Consider the following 21,740-nt stretch of genomic DNA (forward strand, 5'->3'; position numbering starts at 1 on the left):
GCCTTTATACGAGCGACACTAGCGCCACTTCTTGCTTACAGGCCAGGGTTTTAAATACGATGGTGGATCTCTAATTTTTGTAGTTCGGCGGAAACAAATCAACTCCATATTTTACAACAGTAAACAAGTAGCTTGCTTATTTCATTTTGGATTTGGTAAGTCTTTCTAGGGAGGGGGGGCTTATAAATACGCCCTTGCTTTACGTCTCTGCAAATCAGAATATTTCTGCATTCAACGTGCCTCTCTAAAGCACGACACATGTGCTTAAAACTCTGAAAATAAGCAGATCAGTATGCAACTCGTTACTTTCCAAACATTTATGTTCATTCAATAGTAATGTCACTGCCTATTGCAGCTAAAAAAAAAAATCTCTACCAGTTTCCACGTCAAAACAAAACAAAAAAAGAATGGTTCACGTAGAGAGTCAGTTTAAATATTCGTCAGGTAGAACACAGACATGGATTAACTCCGGGTACAGAACTTCGCATCAAAAAAAGTCAAACAAGAGATGTAACCTTTCATGTATTGCAAAGCGAACTAGTCCAGTTTTACGCTGGGGCGTCTGAATTCAAATAAACCAACTCTCGGACAAGTTGGAGTCTGCAATAACCGGAACTAACAGAACGTCATCATTACCGGTAGCATGTAAGTTCTATCAAAACTCGTCGCATGTGTAATGATTCGACGTAGTTTGCGAGTGTGAGGGGAGTGTATTTTGAACTTTATTTAATATTATAACTGGAATGCAGTGGCTGCGACAAGAAGGGACGATGGAGGGCATTTTCCCCGCTCCCACATTTTTTTTGCCACTTTTGCACTTGCACTATGCTAATCCTTATCTACCAATGGAAAGTAAACTGTCTTTGCCCCCCCCCTCCCCGTTTTCTAACCCAATCGCCGCCACTGCTGGACTTGGTTACTTTGCAATGCCGGAAGCTTACATCATTATTGTTAATAATAATGTCAACTTTTAATAATAATAGTAATTATATTTTATTTGTTATAAAAGTTTGCAGAATTCATATCCTGGATAATGCGATAAAATGACTTCATTTCGTAATTTTATCTGTAAAGTGGGAGTCAAAAGTATTGCTTGGCAAATTGTCCATGACAATTTTCAATAAGTTTTCATTGCACCCTGCCTGTTTTTAAGGTATAGATTTTTACGTACTCTGGCGTAGATTTTGTCAGTAGCTTGTCTGACGCTTTGTTTCAATTTGTGAAGCTCCCTGCGTAAAGCAAGGTGAATATACATAATGATTGGACAATTTGCTTGGTAATACTTATGCATCTTACTGTACCATGGGAGTTGCTATTAAATGATGTAGGGATGACCTCTTATTGTTGTACTGCTTAGACATTGTAAATGATCAAAAATGTATCGTTACATGTAGGAAATCTCAAAAAGAAAGCACGATGTCAACATCAAGGGCCTCCCCTATGGCGCAGTGGTAGCGTAGTCACCTTGTAATCAAGGGGTCAGGGGTTCGATACCCGGTGGAGGCACATAGTTGTTTGGATTCCACTTTAAACTGTAGGTCCAGTCCCGATTAGCCTGACTGTGCACAAGGTGGACATAAAGCACCAACCCAATCAATCAACATCAAATGATACATCCATGCCCACTTTTCTTTCTGATAGTTTAAGTAAACGAAATTTTTAAGGTATATTTTCATAATCATAAAAGGAACGATATAATTTGTATTTTTGATATTTAGCGTCCTTTTCTTCCACTTTTGGCTAATCGCGACAATGTGGATGAGTGATGATTAAATTGATGAACAGACACCCACGCAGTGATTGTTCCACCGCACCCCCATAACACCACAGCCAAAATTTTCTCAACGCCGCCTAAATGTTTCACAAGAGCCCAGTTTATAATCATCTTGCCTATCAATTTATACTTACACCGCCCCCCAGATGAAAAATTCTGGATAAGCCACTGCACCCACAATCCCGAACCGAGATTCGAATTCAGGTACTTCGGTGGCGAGATCTAAAGTCGACCACTCAATTGAATTCCTGTTTCAAGTCCACTTTGTGCACAGATAGGCTAATCGGGACTGGACCTACAGTTTAAAGTGGGATCCGAACCACTGTGCCATGTGCTTCCAGCGGACTACCTTGATTACAAGGCCACGACGGTACCACTACGGCATTGGGGAGGCCGATCAACCACTCAAAAATAACTGTACATATATCAGTATGCTTTCTCTGTAGCTATATTTAAATAAAGCCAATCCGGAAACCGCGGTAGCTCAGACTTGTTGACCTCCGTGGCTGAGTGGTTAGCACAGCGCGCTTCGATGGCAGGAGTCCCGGGTTCGAATCCCGGTTAGGACATTGATGTTTGTGTTTGTCCGTAATGAGAAAAACCGAGAATATAGTAAAATTGATACGAGTGAAACTTGAGAAAATGTGTGAATGACGGGGGATACTACCGCATAGAGGTATTCCTTTATACAGTATAAAGAGGTTGGAAGAGCATCTGACCACCACGCGGAAGACCTGCGTTCGAATCCCGGGACGGTTAATCTGGACCAGGAATTTGTCCAGTCATTTCCGTGTTTCTGTGTGAAACTCAGGCCCACCCACCCAATCTCGAATCAAGGGATACCTGGAGCCAGTGGCGGCGATTGCATTCCAAAACTAGGGGGGCAAGGTGCCAAAATTGGGAGAGCAAGAACAGTTTACTTTCCCTTGCTATATAAGGTTTGGCATAGTGTGGGAGTAAAAGTGGCAACAAGTGGATGGCAATTGCCCCCTCGCTCCCCTAATCGCCGCCACTGCCTTGGGGAAACCCTGGAGGGGTTAAGGCGGCCGGGCGTGATGCTGATCACATCATCCAACTATGGCGGAGATCAAGAATATGTGGAGCTCTACCTCCACTTCACTTCATGGCACTTGTGCACACTGCTTTATCATTCTTTTTTTACCTTACCAATCCAAAAACTAGGCCAGCTGTTGTGCTAGGAGGTGGACCCATGCCCCTCCCGCCCCCCAGCCGGCTAGCGTCTGCTGTGACGAGAAACCGGCTTCTATTATCTGGAGCAGGGGTTCAAGCCTCGTGACGGGCAGGTCCGTCAGACGCAATCAATAGCTTTCCCAACGAGAATAGCCACGGAACAGGATCTCCCGAAGTAGCCACGGACGGCCGTCTCGTTCGTGCACCTCTAGGCACACACCAGCACAATCGTTATGGAGGGGGAATACTCTGCTCCACCCCTTCCCCTACACACTCTGGAACTAGGGTCTATTATATTCGTCTCGTTATGAACAGATTTTCTATTTCTTATGCTCCACATAAAACAGAGCATTGCGGTAATATTTATATAATTAATGTGAGATTTTATTCCAGTTATTTATATATATATATAATATAAAAATAATATTATGTATATATAATATAATAATAATCCGTCGCGCAACAGCCCATGAAGGGCCTAGGCGTACCTACCGACTGCCGGTCTCCCTCCCACGCTTTCATTCGTCACCTCTAAGCGTGGAGATCTTCAACCGGTATTGGAATAGTCGGGGGGTCGGCCCGACGTATCCCCAGCCGTTATAGTAGGTCTCCGTGACCGGATTACGCTCACTCACTCGGAGCTCCCCAATTTCCTCACGATGGTGGGTTGCCACCGGCCCTATACGTAGGCCGAATAAATTCCGACCAGAGCCGGATTCGAACCTACGCCGTCCCGCAGCGAACGATCTCAAGACGAGTGAACGCCTTAACCCGCTCGGCTACGGAGATGTGGCCGCGGTGGCTCAGTCGGTAACGCGTCTGACTACCATGCTAAAGGTCCCGGGTTCGATCCCCGGCCAGTTCAAATCCGGGAACTTTTCTAACGGTGGAAGCGGCCCCGGCGCCCACCCAGCGTCGAATAACATGGGTACCTGGAGGGGTAAAGGCGGTCAGGGGCGTGATGCTGATCACATCACCCCCACTCACGACCGGATCAAGAAAGTGTGGGGCGTTACCCCCACACCCCCTATACGCCTTCATGGCGTGGTGCTATGCACAGGGGAACACTTTACCTTTTTTATATAATATATATATATATATATACCAGCCGATATACTTTTCCGGGATTTTGGTGTTTCACGGGATCTAATTATTCTGGAAATTATGCAAAATTCAAACTTTCAAACATTTTGCACGAAAACTATATTTTTTATTACATAACATATTCTGATGTAATTCTTGAACATTCCAAAGGAAATATCTTGGTAAACTGATGAATATAATTAGAGAAAAAATATTTACACACCAATATTAATCAATATCTTGAACAAATTCTGATTATTACAATTCTCAAATAATCGGCGAGAGTATCGGCTCATTCCCAATATATACCTATGTATGTGTGTGTGTGTGTGTGTGTGTGTGTTTGTGTATAGACAGGAGGAGACAAAATTAAAAATAATTCAGCCGCCAGCCCCCCTTTTTTTTTTCAAAATACGGGCTAAGATTTTTTTATTTGCTTAATTATACTTCGCTTTTTCTGCCACTTTTGGCTAATTTGCGAAGATGGGGATGAGTGATGAAATTGATGAAAGGACACTCACAAATATCCATGACCAATCCAGGATTCGATCCCGGGAACCTTGGCGTCGTAGCGCGATGTGCTAAACACTCCGCCAAGGGGCCGGTAAATACGGGCTCAGAAAACCATGAATCGAACTAAGATAAAGCTATACGTTTTGAAATGTGATCTTAAAACATTAAATTATTAATTAATACTAATTAAAAGTAGTTGTTTTTACCTAAAACCATCTTGACTTGTTCTTATTGATTTATTAGAATTTTCAGTGTAAAATGGCCTTACAAGTGCTGTATCTGAAATTTGAACAAATAAATAAATAAATAATTCTAACACCAGAGTAGCCTTCCCAACGAAACATGAATAACTATGCAATACATTCTAATACATGACCATGTGCCATATCACTGCAAACTTTAATATTCGGATAGCAACAGCAGGGTGCGAAATCATGGGCGGGAAACAATCTTGGCCTGAAAAATTCCCTCCATCAAAAATTTCCGGGTGGGAGAGTTTTTGTTATAACAAACAAAAGATAAGCAATTAGCTACTTTTAATTTCAAATATACTTTACTAAGAATAATATCGAAAACACACAAATTAGTGTAGTTGTGAGTATTGAATGCATTATCTCCCAAGAGATCGTTAACAAATCTACATCAATACGCACAATAAAAGAAAAACAAGAATGCAAAACAATAATACAGTGCAACCTTGATAACTCGAATTTCAGAGGAAAAATAAAAAAATCGAGATATCAAGGATTTCGACTTACCAACGTCCGAGTTAATGAGGGCCGAAATCAACGACTTCGAGTTATAGACGTCTAAAGTTTACTGACACTTCTGAACGTCGGCACTACGTATGTCCCGACACGATTGTTGATCACCTGACATTCTACGTACTTACCCTACACTTCGACTTATTGAGGTCCGTGCGACTAAAACTTCGAGTTATAGGTGAGATTAGAATTTAACTTCGACTCACAGAGGTTATTCATACTGTACCTTCGAGTTATTGAACTCGAACGGCATCCCATAAGCTGTACAAAAATTCGTCTTATGAAGGCTTTATTCGAGTTGTTGAAGGTAATATTAGTATTGAGTGTTATGGACAATTCAAGGGGATTACAAAAAAATCGACTTATCAAGGAATTCGAGATGTTGAGGTTCGAGTTATCAATGTTCCACTGTAACTGTGAAATCTAATTGATTTATATTAACATAAAGTACAAACTAAACAAAAACTTACACATAATAAAACCACTTGAATTATTTCATAATTTATTAACATCTTCAACCAGTTGGTAAAGAAATTAGCTTCTTTGCTATAGCTGATAATAATAATAGTAAATAATAATAATAATAATAATAAAATAATTAATAATAATAATTAATAATTAAGCTATAATAATTAATAATTAATTAATAATAAAATAATAATATTATTAATAATAATAAAATAATAATAATATATTTTAGTTGAGTAATTTATTTTTACTTTCATTAACATTACAAATATGTATGTCGTATAATATACACCACATATGTTTGTGGGGGAGGGGTTTGAAGATGAAGAACTTTCTCCCCCCACCAGTCTTAACTGATTTCGCACTCTGAGCTTGTTGCTAAAATTTATAATATATATATATATATATATATATATATATATATATATATATATATATATATATATAAACAATAGATATAATTTATAATAGCATGTTTATTATTCTGATTTAAGGATACACGTGATACAGAAAACACACAAACATTAAAAAAATACATACTGTAGTCGTAATTTTAAACAAGGCAATGGAATTTTCGTAAGCAACTCCAAATATATTTAAAAAAAATAGAGCTGAATTTCAAAATTCAGGCGCAACGGCGACTGGGCGCCCTGTAGACACACCCACCCACACGTCTCTGCGAGTGTATGTGTGTGTGTGTTTATATATATATATGCGAACAGGAAACAGGGATCCGAAAGCGAAAACATAACGCATTAGTGTCACAATTAACTAGATACTTTCCTAATTCGGGTCCTCTCGGTTCCTGAGCCTACCAAAAAGTTCCGGGATCAATTCCAATTAGCCTAACAATACTTCATTCTCATCGCTGCGATCAGCCGGAACTGACAAAAGCGACGTAAAAGTAAGAAATGCAAATGCCAAAAGTAACAAGTAATCATTCTCTAGTTCGGATTTAGTATCAAGGTTGGTGACTTCATTATTCATACCCACAGGCATAAATTGGCGGGAACAAGGGAGAATTTGCCCCTCAAATTTTCAGGTTTCTGAAAATTTACATGTTAATGCTACTTTTGATAACTTGCTAGGGCCTGATGAGCAAAGTAACGAGTATTTTTTTATGATTTCGCAAATGTAACAGCAAATAGGCCTGGACGCTATTTTTATGATTAACAACGTTTTGATTCTGCCCCCACTTCCCCCAAAGTTAGGACGCAAGTTCATACGTACACACACACATTTCCGTCATTTCGCCACTGGAATAGGTCAGACTTTATTACAATAATGTTTTTATATTTGTTCAATTGCTTTCTGCCCAGTGATGATTGGAGGTCTTCCCCAACCCACCCTCTCCTCCCCATGGAGTCATTGATTGGCTAAACTAGCTCGCTATTTTGTTCCTGTAATTAGGAACAGATTTCCATATATAGTGGTTCTTCACGCTGGGCAAGTGAATTTATTATCTTTATAAATCAGCCATTCAATTTTGTTTTATTCATGTGCTCGAAAAAAATTAATAGAAATGTTTTGGGGCCTTGTTTAAAGTTCTGTGAGAAAAACCACGTATCTACTTCTCGTTATTTTCATTCGGTCCCTGGTTAGAATCCCGGCTTGGGCACGGGTGTTCTTAGCGAGTGTCCCTTCATCAATTTCCTCCTCAACCTCATCTTCGCGATTAGCCAAAAGTGGCAGAAAAGCGAAGTAAAATAAACCAAATCAGTGAATCATTATTTTCATTCAATAGTCATTATCTGAAGCTTGTAGGTTTTATCAGGAGAAACTTTCCACATACCGTATTTCTTCAAAACTAATGTTCATTTTTCTTTCCAGTTTGTGGATGTTGAAAATCTAGATGCGCCTCGGATTCGATGGCGTCTTAAATTTGAGTATGTATGCATAAATACAGGGTGTCTCAAAAGTAATAGTGCAAACTGACACAGGTGAAAGTACACGATAATAGAAGATAAAAAGGCTCAGTAAACATGAGTCTGCAAACGTGCCGTTTTCGAGATAATCGCGAATGTGTGATTACAAGCCGCCACTGACTTCATTGTTTGTAAACGTCGTCCTAGTTGGTAAAATGCTAATAATGTGTGCGAATGTGTGGGTACAAGACGGATTGTAATGTTTGATTGCAACGCCACCTCTCGGAAATGTTCTGTTTGATTACAACGCCACCTCTCGGAAATATTCTGTTTTGTAAACAAAGATCAAACCGCGCAAGGAGTAAAGCACTCGATGTTTACAAAATGCAGTCAATGACGGCTTCTAACCACACATTCTCACACATTATTAGAATTTTAGCAACTAGGACGACGTTTACAAACAATGAAGTCAGTGGCGGCTTGCAATCACACATTCGCGATTATCTCGAAAACGGTTCGTTTGCAGACCCATGTTTACTGGGACTTTTTTGCTTCTATTATCGTGTACTTTCACCTGTGTCAGTTTGCGATATTACTTATGAGACACCCTGTATACTGGGTCTCCTTTATCGCACAACACTAGGACAACTTTGCGTACTGACGTCACCAGGGAGTGCTTATATTGTTAGGTTAAATGCCTAAGTTGTTAGGTTAGGCTAGCTAGGTTTAATTCTATTAGCATAAATAATGCATTTGAAGTGTATTTATGCTAATAGAACGAAACCTAATAACGTAGGCATTCCTCGTCTGACGTCAGAACACAACGTTGTCCTAGTGTTGTGCGATATGGGAAACCGAAATATGCGACGGCCTTAGTGTAATATGGAATGGAGTAGAATGCAGCGCCTGAAGTGGGAAATGTTATCTGGGGGATGTTTGGTCGACCTTGGGGTTAGCTGGGGGATGCTCCTATGGTTTTATGAAGCAACTGGAGGGATGCTTAGCGCAAACGTTTGCTAGCTGGGGGATGCCATCCTCCCGCATCCCCCTCACTTCGAGCATGTGTATTTGTCAGTTTCAATAATCAATTTTTCTTTACCGAAATTGCGGTACTGATAAAAGTCACCCTTAAAAATAAATTATTGTTGAAGTATTGTTAATGGTAAATGCAATAACAATGTGAATGTCAAACTAAACGATGCTGTTCTAATAGAGTATAGTCGAATTACTTTCGGAACATCTCCAGCGGACTGCGCGAGTCTGTCTAGCGAGCCTAGTGGGTGTGTAGAACCTGAGCAAGGGCTTAGCGATAGGTTCTGGGTTGTGATGATGTCAGCGACTCGCTTGGTTAATAGGCTGCTTCGAGAGTTGTGACTCCTTCCGAAGCTTCAAATGCATAACAGCCAAAGATGTTACAGAAATAATCTAACTCTACCAGTATTACTGGTATGTACACTGCTGTTCACATAAGGTGGCACTCTTTAAAGTGTTGAACAGTTGAAGTATGTGCCACTTTATCTGAACAGGAGCGTAGATCTATCTGTGCGCCTTAAATTGGAAGTATTTTCTTGGTGCTAGAGCAATATATTTATTGTATATTAATCAATGTAAATTCATTTATAGCTAAAATAACAGTTTGATATTGACCACACCGAGTTTTGTAATTAAATATAATGTGCGTCCTAACAGTGGTATGTCGGAAATGATGAGAAAGAAAAAATAAACAACTTATTGGCCTCGTATAATTCTGTTTTTACCTTCACAGTGTTCTGGTTAGATAATAATACAAAATATATGCATTACTGTAATAATATTATATTATAATTACGTAGGACACCTATACTTCAGACTAAGAAACAAAAATGTCATTTCTTCAGAATTCTGAAAAAGTTTGGTTATAAGCTGCCAAGGCCCCACACCCACCTGCCGACCCCTCCGTGTGTGCATAGCCAAGACAGTAGGACAATCGAGAACGAGAGTAGATAGTTCGAGACGAGACTCTCGTTCTCTTTCGAGACTTTGGCAAACTACAATTAAAGGATTTGCACGTATTTAAAAAAAAGTGTTGAATATGTAAATATACATTTAATTACTTTAATCAAAATATGGAATTAAATATTGACTCTCAATTGTGAAAAACATCAATTTTCATTAAGAAAGTTGACATGTTCTTTGGTCAAAAGAACATGATTTAATTACCAGAGCAAATAATAAATTCACATGAAAGACTCGAAAGCATACACTTGATGCTTCTCAGGGTATGGGGTAATATCTCTTTTCGTTAACCAAACCAAATAAAAATCAAAGTTAAGTTTGCACTAAGAAAAAGGAAGTCTATTTTACTTCTTTGCAAACTAAAGACTTATATGCCTAACATATAATCCATGTCACTCAAAGAAATTAAACTTCTTATAATTCAACTTGATCACTCTATTCCAAAAACCGAGCCCGAACTATTTTTAGTTAAGACAAAAGACACTCGTAATTGCCGTGGTAACAGCCCTTACAAGATAAGTATATGCAGGTTAGTCACTATCCTGACATTATCAGTGATAGGTAAATTACAGAAATTAAGAACAATAATTTTCACAAGAGAAAAGATAATTAATAACAATAAATATTAACAATAAATATTTGTGCAATGGGAAAGGACGTGTCAAAGTGGCTGACCCAGCTAAATAAAATGCATTAGCCTTACATGACGTTAATTATAATACAAAATTCGAACACAAAATGTGCTTTATTTCTTGTTAACCAAAACAATGGAGAACGCCGAGTACCAAATTTTCTTTTAAGTGCTTAACGTGGATGTCTTGTTGTCCCTAAAGGCAAATTTATGTTGACTAAAGTTGCGTTCAATATCGCATGAAGCAGCTAATGGGAGTACCCTATATTTAAAATATGCAATGGATTTCACCACGAAAGCTCGAGCTTGCACTCTCTATTATTGACAAGAACATGTTGGAATAACAGATACATTGTCTACTGTCAATATTTAAAAGAGTACAAAACGAACAGAATACAGATGAACGGAAAACTGCAATTTTTAACACAAGGGAAATGTAGTAAAAGCAAGAGTATGGAATTTACGTGTACAAATGACTAAAATATGCAAAATATGGAAAATAAAAATAGCATTTTTCTAGCTATTGCATACTACGATTCGCAAAGATAATACAAAATAACATTGGTTTTAACATGATATGTATTTACATATACGTCAGTTTCTGGTAATTACAAAATTCATCCATTGGGGACACTTGCGAGCCTGTGCTGCGTGGTTGTATACATTCAGGATAAAATCACGTTCTTCTGGAGTTTGTAGCTTTGAAACACGGCGCCAGCGAATAGAAAATCTTTATCAAGAAAATTTGTTTCCCTCACGACCTCTACTCGCTCTGTGTAATTCGAGACTCGAAACAAGTTCTAGTCGAGACCGAGGCTCAAGTCTCGTTTCATTTGATTTTCATTATTTAGTGTAGCTTTTCTGCCACTTTTGGCTAATCGCGACGGTGAGGGTGAGTGATAAAATGATGAAATTGATGAAGGGACACTCGAAAAAAAAAACACCCAGGCCGGGATTCCTGGTGTCGTAACGTGCTGTGCTAACCACTACGCTACGGAGTTCGTCTCAGTTCGTTTCCATCCTTATAAGACAGTACTGGGCCTAGTTTTGTACAGAACTCAGTTTCCAGTGTTTGAGAGGAATAAGTTACAAGCAGCAAGGCGATTAGGGGGGCGTCACTTTTCGCCACTCTTGCCCCCCCGCACTATGCTAAACCTTATCTACAAAGGGAAATATACTGTCTTTGCCCCCCCCCCCAGATTTGCAATACAATCGCCGCCACTGGTTACAATAGTTAATTTTTTGAATAGAGCCAACAGAGGTATTAACTTTTACATACCGCGTTCAAGAAAACTTTAGTCATACAGTTTGTTGTTCTCTCTCACTCTAATATTTGGAATTTTGATAACTGTGGAGCCACTTGCTCTCCGGATTAAATTGTGGTGTATGAAAACAAAACAACTGCTTCCAGTATTTTACACTCGTTTTCTTTTTCATCTAACGCAGTTTTACTTTGTTCGAATACTAACTGCAATCAATTTCTTGCATTAATAATATAAATCAGATTGTTCGATTCCCCTCTCATTGCCCATGATATAGTGGTTTACCCCCCCCCCATTTTTTGAAAGGGATAAACTCGTTCACATCGTAACTCTTTACGAAAATGATATGATGTGCCTACTTTTATCCGACGAACCGAACAACTATTTTTTGGATTGGTTTAGTTTAAGTCCACTTTATGCACAGAAAATCTAATGGGGACTGGACCTACAGTTAAAGGGGGATCCGAACCACTATGCCCCTCAACCGGGTATTGAACCTCAACCTGGGACTCCTTCACTACGTTACCACTAAACCATTTTTTTTTAGAAGGCAGTAATTCCACCTTGGGAAATGCATCGATAGAAAAGATGTGCACAGGAATATATTATTTTCATACGAAAAATTGTGCGCTTTTTAAGAACTCTATCAGATTCTATCTAGAAGATAATTGAAAACTTTGGATACAGTGCGTTAATTTGCTTTCCGAATATTTTACAGCAATTAGCACACTAAAAAAATATTCCGGAAATATCAAATACTATTTAAATTATTATGTAAGATTTTTTTGTGTTTTTTATGCGTGTGTTATTGGTATAACCCGATAAATTATCATTATTTACGATTATTTGAACTGTTCTCATTTTCGGAGGAAGCGCTTGTTATATTATGCAATTCGACGGTATTCTAGGCTCGTCCAAAGATTTCTTCAGGATAAGAGAAGGGATTAATCTTTACTTCACTCGAAAACGTCTTCCAATTTCTTGATAGCCTTTTACTTTCACGCATCCAATTCTTATCGAGCGGCATGGTGTCAATACCCCGTGCAAAATACGTGCGTGAGCGTTTCACACTCCGCGAAATTCTAGTCAAATTACCAACTATATTCTTTATTCCAAATATTAATTTATATTGTAACATGTAACACCTTTTCATATTATTTGACGCTGTGCACAATAATAATTATTTTACTCTGAAATGTTTACCCGTTGATTTTTCTGTCGAAAAGGGCAGGACTTAACACTTCAAGTACAGGGTTTCTATGTTGACTCGTTTCACTCGCAGTTGACAGTAGGCCGCCGACGTCATAGTAGGCCGGGTAAGCCGCCGTTGCAGAAGTGGTAGGCTTTGTTCTAGTTCATGTAGCAAGGTAAGAAATTTTGAATATATAACCAAATATAGTAGTCCATTTATAATTTCTAGTAATAGTTCTGATATTAAGGTTGAACACTGCAGTGCTACACGCTCAAAAATACTGCTTGATATTTGAAATTTCACATCGGCAATTGTAAGGGTCAATCTGCCAAATTGCTGTAGTGAATCTTTGCAGAAATTTTCCGCCATTTTGAAGAGATTGATTACCTAGGCCTATGATAATAAGATTTTGTACTTGATGAAACAGAAGATTATATTTGTCTTTTGTTGAATCATGTAATAAATAGGATTCAATATACGAGTTACAACAGTAATTATTTTCTGCATGTGCGAAATTGAAAAGTAGGCCAGCTCCTTTGATAAGCCTATTCTGCATTTTTGCGTATTGACATTTACCCAAATGCAGCTTACTAATCTGAGAATATATTAACACAAGTACACGTTTGCAGTTACATAATCTAATGTGACTTTTAACGAAAGAAAATTCCTAATTGCATCTTGCTGTGCATTCTCTCCAAAATTAAGTGTCAGTTGGCAAATCGCGAAATCTGCGCGTGTAAGTTTGATGCGTGTATTTACAAATTCTATTCGCATTCTGGTGTAGCTATGGGCAAGATTTCAGGATTAGCACGTAGTTTTTCAATGCGAACATATATCAGTACTGATGTTACAATTAGCATTGACGTCTGTTGATATTGCGCCTGCTGTGCAATTTGTGTTAAAAAAAAATGCGTTGCGTATCCAACAGTACCGGCTACTTACCGCCGTTAACTCGAATCTTGTATAGATGTTTCCATTCGTTATTGATGCTATTTTTTGTCAGTATTTGTTTGTGAATAGCTCGAGAGGTAATTAGGAGCTGAAAGTAATAAAGGTTTTTATTTTTGTGTGGACACCAGCAAGAAATTACATATTACACTTGAAAACTGAGTTAGCACAGCGCACTACGACGTCAGGAGTCCCAGGTTCGAATCCCGGCCTGTTTAAGGGTGTTCTTTGTGACTGTCTCTTCATCAATTTCATAATATCGCCACCATCGTTATCTTCGCGATTAGGCAAAAGTGGTAGAAAAGCGAAGTAAAATAAACCGAATTTACAAGAAGGAAAAAAAAATGAAAGCGGAGCAACGCGAAAATACACGTACCATCAAGATTCGACATTTTTTCAGGGTGTAAGGAATTTAGACAAGGGAAAGTTACCGTATTTTTAGATTGTGATGCGATTGTTTAGTTACATACACAGCGAAATAATTTTAATGAATGATGACATGGGAACAGTTATAAGTGGCAGGTGATTTGGTGTTTTAAGCTCTCTCTATGCGCAATAAGGCAAATCGGGACTGGATCTACAGTTTAAAGTGGAATTGAACCACTATGTGCCTTCACCGGGTATCGAACCCGGGAACCCTTGATTACAAGGTGGCGACGGTACCACTGCGGCCATCGGGGAGTCCCAAGTGACAGGTGAAAGTGGCTTAAATTAGATTTTTTGGTTACATTGATTGTTTTTGCCTGCCCGGGGGGATGTTGGTGAGGGTCATAACTCCCCACCCCCATCTTTGGCCCAGTATTCCTAAAAAAAAAATAATAACCGCCAAAGGCAGGAAAAGATGGCAAATTGAGGACTGAATACTGAGAAAAGTATACCTAACCCCTTCCCCTTTCCAAAATCGTGTCCTATTGCATTGGATGTCCCCTGGATTTTATCTTTGAAATATTGTATACAGTTTCTTTCAAATATCTGTCACTTCCAGCTTCACATATTTTTGCTCTTTCAGTGAAATTATGAACGACATTTCAAAGAATATGGGGTCCAGTGCATCTTGTTGCTTGCTAAGGTCTAAGCCATTATAATTACATTAGCCTGTATATTTATGGACAAATTTTGTACCATTATATTTAAAGGAAATTTTGTTACATGGATACCTACTGAAGTTGCCAGGTATACAGTGGGATCCATGAATTTTACCATGCAAATTGTCGAAGACTATTTTCATTATTTTTCTCTTACATCCTGTGTGTTAAGCGATGGACTTTTATGTATGCTGGTGTAGAAGTTGTCAACAGCTTGTTTTGAGTTTTCTCTTAATTCTTGAAGCTCTTATTGGGTCAAATAAAGTACACGAACATTGTGATCAACAATTTGCATGGTAATACTCATGGATCCCACTGTACAGAGACTGGCTCAAATTGCTTAAGTGCAGCTGGATCAGTCTACACCTTCTTATGGTTGCCAGATTTCTGAAATAAAAAAAAAACGGGTCATATAGACATGGATATAGTTAAATTTATTTTTAAACATTACAAAATCAATTGCAGTTTAAAGCATTGTTAATGCCGAATTTTTAACATTTTGACAAAATATATTAATATTTGAGTGAAAACTTGGCGTCCATTAAGAGGACCTTTGTTTAGAATAATCACTACTATAAGAACACTTTCTTTTTGGCATGACAAAATAAAAGAAAACTTTTTTTTCATCACCTAAGCCCTGAATATTATCCACTCCACTCTGATTCCATTGACCAAAAAAAATGAACAAGTGATAGTTGTATTAGAACCAGAACTGCCTTTTCCAGTCGTGAGTCACTTCTTATTCTATATATTGACAATGAACAGTTCTACGCCAATGTTAATATGAGGATTGAGTGGTAAATTGTAATTGGTATCCAATTAGGTTAGTTTAGGGATGTGACGAAGCTGAAAATTTACCGATGCCGATGTACTCACCGATAATTTTTGGAACCGATACCGATGCCGATATTTAACCGATTCCGATACATAAGATTATTAAACAGAAATGGGATGTTATTTTCAGCATGACAAAAATAGATTTGCTATGTACATTTCTATTGCATATCATATGTATATACATATATATTCTCAAGAGATGCGAATGTACATTTGCATCTTCAAAAGGTTATGTGAACCTAGAGATTTAACATTAGTACACAAGCAGTTCTTTGAAATGCAAAATTAATTCCTGTTCTGCCAGTTTCAACTTCAGAAACACGAGATTTGGAAGCACTTCAGGAAGTAACCTACTTCTTCTCTTATCGCAAATCTGTTCAGCAACACTGAACACTCAATCACTGAATACTGATGCAGCAGGTATGCTCAAGTATTTTCTCAGCACTTGCTTCAGGTTTGAATACTCACTTTTGAATTTCCAATACAACAGCAGATCCTGGTTCAGCAATGTACTGTTTTATTTCCGATTTATAGGTAGGTTGATCCTCTGAATGAGAGTTTGCAATAATTTTATTACAAAAACTCTACAATAGTGACGAATCATAACCAAATTTTCAAAAAATCTTACAAAACTAGAATATAAAACTTGTTAGAAGGTAAAACTCTAGTATAATCTGTACCAGTTTAAATATCGGATTTTTGCCGATTCCGATGCCGATGTGTCAATTTCGGCCGATTTTCATACATCTGTAATTGGCTTCGGCACATCCCTAGGTTAGTTATAAATTGTTATTAATTTTTTGTTGTATAAAATGATTTTGAAATGTTAATTTGTTTTTCTTTAGCTAAATACGGGACAAATGGGCATCCCGAGAACATTTTCCGGGACACTGGGACATTTCTTTAAAAAGGGGGACAATCCCGTATATACGGGGCATCTGGAAACCCCACACCTTCTGCACATAGCTCTTCTTGTACAGTGGGATGCACAAGCATTGCTCGGCAATTGGCCCATGATTATTTTCATTAATTTTTGTTTTGCATCCTTTGTTTTTTAAGGTATTGATTTTTAAGTATGTTGGTGCAAGGGTTGTTAGCCACTGTTTTGACGTTTTGTTTCAATCTTTGAAGCTCTCATTGTGTAAAATAAATGGAATAAACATGGGCTGGACAATCTGCTTGCTGTGCTTATGCATCCCACTATACTGCTAGGGGTTTGAACTGAAGATGTAGGTACCAGTTAGATATGGTGAAAACACATTTAACTCTTTTATTTCCGAATTATTTACATTTGTACTTACCTTATATGCATAGCGGAACATTTTTCAACTCGGGATTATGTTTTTTTAACTGAAAAAAGCTTAATTTTTGCCATTACAAGTATTGATTGGTCGTTGCTAATTCACTTTCGTTACACACAATATGGCGGGCAAATCTTGACTCACGTTGTCTATCATCAGCTGATATGCAGTGTTTCCAAACTTATGAACCAAAAAATGCCACACAAACTATTCACAAAATGTTTTTAAGCGAAAATTGATCCACAAACCATTCATGGAAGGTTAGGTCAGGCAAACATAGAAAATTAAATTGGGGGAAAAAAAAAACCTGCTCACACGTCGTCTTGTAAAACTACCGCATGGTTGCTACACTAACACTTATTAACCAAAAAAATGATGGTTTTTAGGCTAACATTGATCCACAAACCATTCACGGAAGGTTAGGTTCAGTTAAGTTAGGCAAACAGAAAATTAAATTGAAAAAATAAAAAATGCTCACACGTCATCTTGTAAAACTACCACGTGGTTGCTGCACTGACACGGGCTTACATATTCGAACGCACAGAACATTTGATTCACATAGTCGACGGTAATGGTGGCACGAGCTATCGTGCAACGGAGATACATTAACGTCGAAAATGACATTATTTACCGGCCGAATAAGTTGCACGAATGGAAAAAACACTATTCCCAGCTTCCAAAAGTCCACAGGAACTCAATTCCGTAAGTACTTTCCCGTCATTTCTCCTGTAAATTTGAAGAAATCTGTTTTCACTATATCTAACTGTTACCAAGGTGTATTGAACACTTAAGTCAGCCAATGTAGAATACAAGTATTAAAAGTCCTCATAACAAAAATAGCTACAAGAAAATTTGATATTGTCACACCTCATTCCTAGAAAGAAATATCAAAAGTAGCCATGATTGTTTATTAATTTTTTACATGAATTTTGAAATTATATCCCGAGCCACTTGGTTTGATTTACACTTTTTTTTTTATTTAATGCATCATTCCTTGTCTGTTATTGATTGATACGATTTAAAGTTGGTTTTTAGATTCTTTGTGACAACTGATGTGTTTCCACATAGCTGAATTTTTCACACTGATGTCTGAGGGATCCAAGTTTGATCACAAATTGTCCAAAATTGTAATGTTTATATTTTATATATTTCCATCCACTTGGATCGTATGAGTACAAAGGAATTAAGGTATAATTTAACAATACAGGGAATTTCTCCAATTTGTTTGAAATTTCGGATACTTGGCCTACTGATTTGGGTCCCCTAATCACGAATGTGCACTTAAAATTTGGCGCTCACGTATAGAAATTCCTGAATTATGGCTAGCCCCACGAACCATTGGTGCGTGGTTAGGCTAGGTTAGGTTAGGAAACATAGTTAAATTTTAGGGTCGTAGTAATGTCAGGAATATATATATTTCGTTCTTTAAGTATTCGAAACGGAGAATCTTGCGATAAATAATGAGCTTGTGCATTGTCGGTTGCGATGACTGACCCTCTTATTTTGCAATTTTGACGCGTGAGCGCCAAATTTTAACTTCAGATTCGTGATTAGGAGCCCTAATTTAGTGAGTATGCCGAATTTCAAACAAAATGGAGAAATTCCCGGTGTTGTAAATTCGCTCCGGAATTAATACATACTTAAGCATATTAAAAAGTATAAAAGAGAATAAAATAACATAACATAAAAAGATAGAAGAAAAATCAAAGGTTATGTCTATTAATGACCAAGCAGCTTGAGAATATATAGGGTGCTAAAGAAAAGTTAAGCCATATTAACTGGTGATTACTCTTGGTGCACTGACCTCATACAGCTTATTGAAAAGCTGCTTAGAAGGCCTTGGCCCTGAAATAGATATCGTATCACCTAGTTTAGTTTAATTTTACTTCGTTAGCATGAGCTGTGCATTTTGCGATTTCACAGATTAATATTTGGTTATTACAGTTCTTGTGAAATTTTGTTTGTAACGATTTTATCTAATCAATATTTTTCAGGAATTTTGTACCAAATTAAGTCCTTTTGCAACCTATGTCAGGATTTTTTGAGCCTAATTTAAGGTTTTTAGAACCTATTTTCAGATTTTTAGGAACCTAAAAATCCAAGGTGTAGTCATGAGGCAAATATATTGTCCGTGTGTCCCGGTGGAAGCATGTAAGTTTCATGTGCTGAATTATTCTGGGTACAATTCCAATTTTGGTTGATCAATACGTATAGGGTACCCTACCACTGTAGGAAGTTCCATATCAATCCCAGTGTCTCAAGCCGTACCCTCTCCTTGTAAGGGTGTCAAGTGATCCATTTGTCATATTGCCACTGAAGGATTCTGATTTGAGACCTGATCCAAGTATGATTTCTTTTGTGAGTGCTCATTTCATGCAACAAATATTCATTCTTATTATCACGATTTGCCAAAGTAGCAAAAATCAAAGTGTACGTGTCATTATTGTTTTTCTGAGGATGTTACTGATGTATTGGTTGATGATTGATAGTACCTGTATTTTAATTTTTTTTAGGCCTTAGCCGATACCTCTTTGAACCAATACAGATGTTCGAAAATTATAATAATTAAAAGTTGTTCAAAATATATATTAATAGTGTAAGTATTAATTATACACATCAATTGACCACAATTTCTGCTTCAAAATATTTGAGAATTACATGTTATATTCACACAAAACTTGTGCAAAATATAAATAAACTTCGAATTTTGCATAACTTCCAAAATGATTAAATTAGACTCCACGTGATGTTGTTGTGCACTTTTCACAATGCCGGAAAAGTGTCAGCTGGTATCGGTAAATAAATTCCAACCGATACTTGCCAATACCAATACATCAGCATTAGTGTTGGCTCAGCCATGGTTTTTTTTTTTTTTCAATTTAGACTGTAATTTTGTTGCAAATTTAGTTATGCTGTTTACTGACAATATTTTTTTCTTCTCTCCAGGGTCACATTATAGTCATGGGGAGTGAACATTACTGTCTAAGGTGGAACAATCATCAGAGTAATTTATTAGGAGTATTTAGCCAGCTACTTCAGGATGAGACCCTTGTTGACGTGACACTAGCTTGCGAAGGTCATTCTATCAGAGCCCACAAAGTTGTGCTATCTGCTTGCTCGTCTTACTTTCAAAGCCTTTTCGTTGACCATCCAGATAGACACCCCATTGTGATCCTGAAGGACATGAAATTTATAGAACTAAAAACACTTTTAGAATTTATGTATAAAGGCGAAGTGAACATTGAATACAGTCAGCTTTCCACATTGCTCAAGACTGCAGAAAGTTTAAAAGTTAAAGGTTTGGCAGAAATGACAAGCTTAAGTAAAGAAGGACAGTGTTTGACGACGGGAACGCCGCCTGTCGATAAAAGGGATCGCCCTCAAGAAGGTTCACAAGAAACCCCAACTTCCAATCTTTCACCACAGAGCAAGAGATCTCGAGAGAGGCACGAGTCGGGTGGCAGCAGTGACAGGGGAGAGACTCCCGATATAGAAGAAAGTGCATCGGTTCCAGGTGACCCTCCAGGTGGACTTCCCTCTCCAAAACCAGAACCTTTACCTGGGCCATCTGGGTTACTTCCAGTTCAACAAGTTCCTTTGGTAATTATTATTATTTGATTTTTGTTATATCTACATATTGCTTACATTGTAGAATTATTGCTCCTGTAGTTTACATTTCTTAGAAGTAGAAACAAGTAAACACAATTTTTAATGTGTGACGTTTCAAGAGAATAACAACACTCCCTTAGACATTTATGCTTATGCCTGATGAAGCGTGTGTTCTGAAACGTTACATCAAAAATTGCTTTATGTGCTTGTAAGAACCATAAACTACAAGATTATAATTGGTCTGATTCTCCTACCTTTTCTGAAAGGTAGTTAAGTCACCTAAAATGTTAAAGAACGTGAGGATTTCAAATTGTTAAATAATTTAAGTCTGTTAAAAATTCTTCATATAATATTTTGGATAACCTTTTTCTTTTACACATTAAAGTGCAGCCATAGGAAGGATAACTCTGTGTGTGACCAATCACATTGCCTACTTCCCCTAGTGCAGAGATGTCCATTTGACTTCGACCTCATGAGGCCTCAGGCTCTGAATTTCATGTCGGCCTCAGACTCCAGCCTCAGCCTCCGAGCTTCATCTCATACTCCAGCCTCACTAGGCCTTAGGCTCCGAATTCCATCTTGGCCTCACAGGGCTTCAGCCTCCGAATTCCATCTTGGCCTCACAGGGCTTCAGCCTCCGAATTCCAAATCGGACTCTGGCCTCCGAACTCCATCTTGGCCTCACAGGGCTTCAGCTTCCGAATTCCAAATCGGACTCTGGCCTCCAACAGCCTCAGCCTCCGAGCTCAAGGTCTGCCTCACACTGCCTCAGCTCCAAACTCTATATCAGCCTGCAGCCTCAGCCTCCGAACTCCATCTCGGCTTTGGCCTCACACGGCCCCAGTCTCGCAAGGCTCTCAGCCTCCGGAGGCTGGGCATCTCTGCCCTAGTGATGCAACAGACTAGGTGAAATTGGAGGATTAACGTCTGAAATTACAACAGCCCTGATGTAGACAATGCATTCTTGGCAGATAAACTTTTTTTTCTATGTAAAATTCCAGGCAACAAAATATACATCTACATAAAGATTGCCCAGATTATATGGAAAAAGGAATTGAATGAATCAAATTTTATGATGTAGAATATTATTATTGCTGTTTGAAATGAAGATATAACTTGAAGGTCCAACCAGGGATAGACAAATCTTAAAATGATTCCGGAGCCAGTGGCCTTTCCAAATACATATGACCTAAGAAAACAAATGATGCAATCCAGTTTCTTA

General features: G+C 38.1%; 1 protein-coding gene across 2 annotated transcripts in view; it reads left to right on the forward strand.

Annotated features, from left to right (window-relative positions):
• LOC146003707 (uncharacterized) overlaps positions 1–21,740 on the forward strand; it is a 113,648-nt gene that overhangs the window by 42,278 nt on the left and 49,630 nt on the right. Inside the window, exons 1-2 of one of the 2 annotated variants that reach the window (XM_083142088.1) lie at positions 12,827–12,913; positions 19,856–20,509. In XM_083142088.1, coding sequence (XP_082998214.1) covers positions 19,871–20,509 — 639 coding nt within the window. In that variant the 5' untranslated portion in view covers positions 12,827–12,913; positions 19,856–19,870. Of the gene's footprint in view, positions 1–12,826; positions 12,914–19,855; positions 20,510–21,740 lie in introns of those variants that run through there. The other variant, XM_083142089.1, reaches the window with a different exon arrangement.

The sequence above is a fragment of the Lepisma saccharinum genome, chromosome 20, assembly GCF_977018435.1.
Source record: "Lepisma saccharinum chromosome 20, izLepSacc3.1, whole genome shotgun sequence".
Taxonomy (NCBI): Eukaryota; Metazoa; Arthropoda; class Insecta; order Zygentoma; family Lepismatidae; genus Lepisma; species Lepisma saccharinum.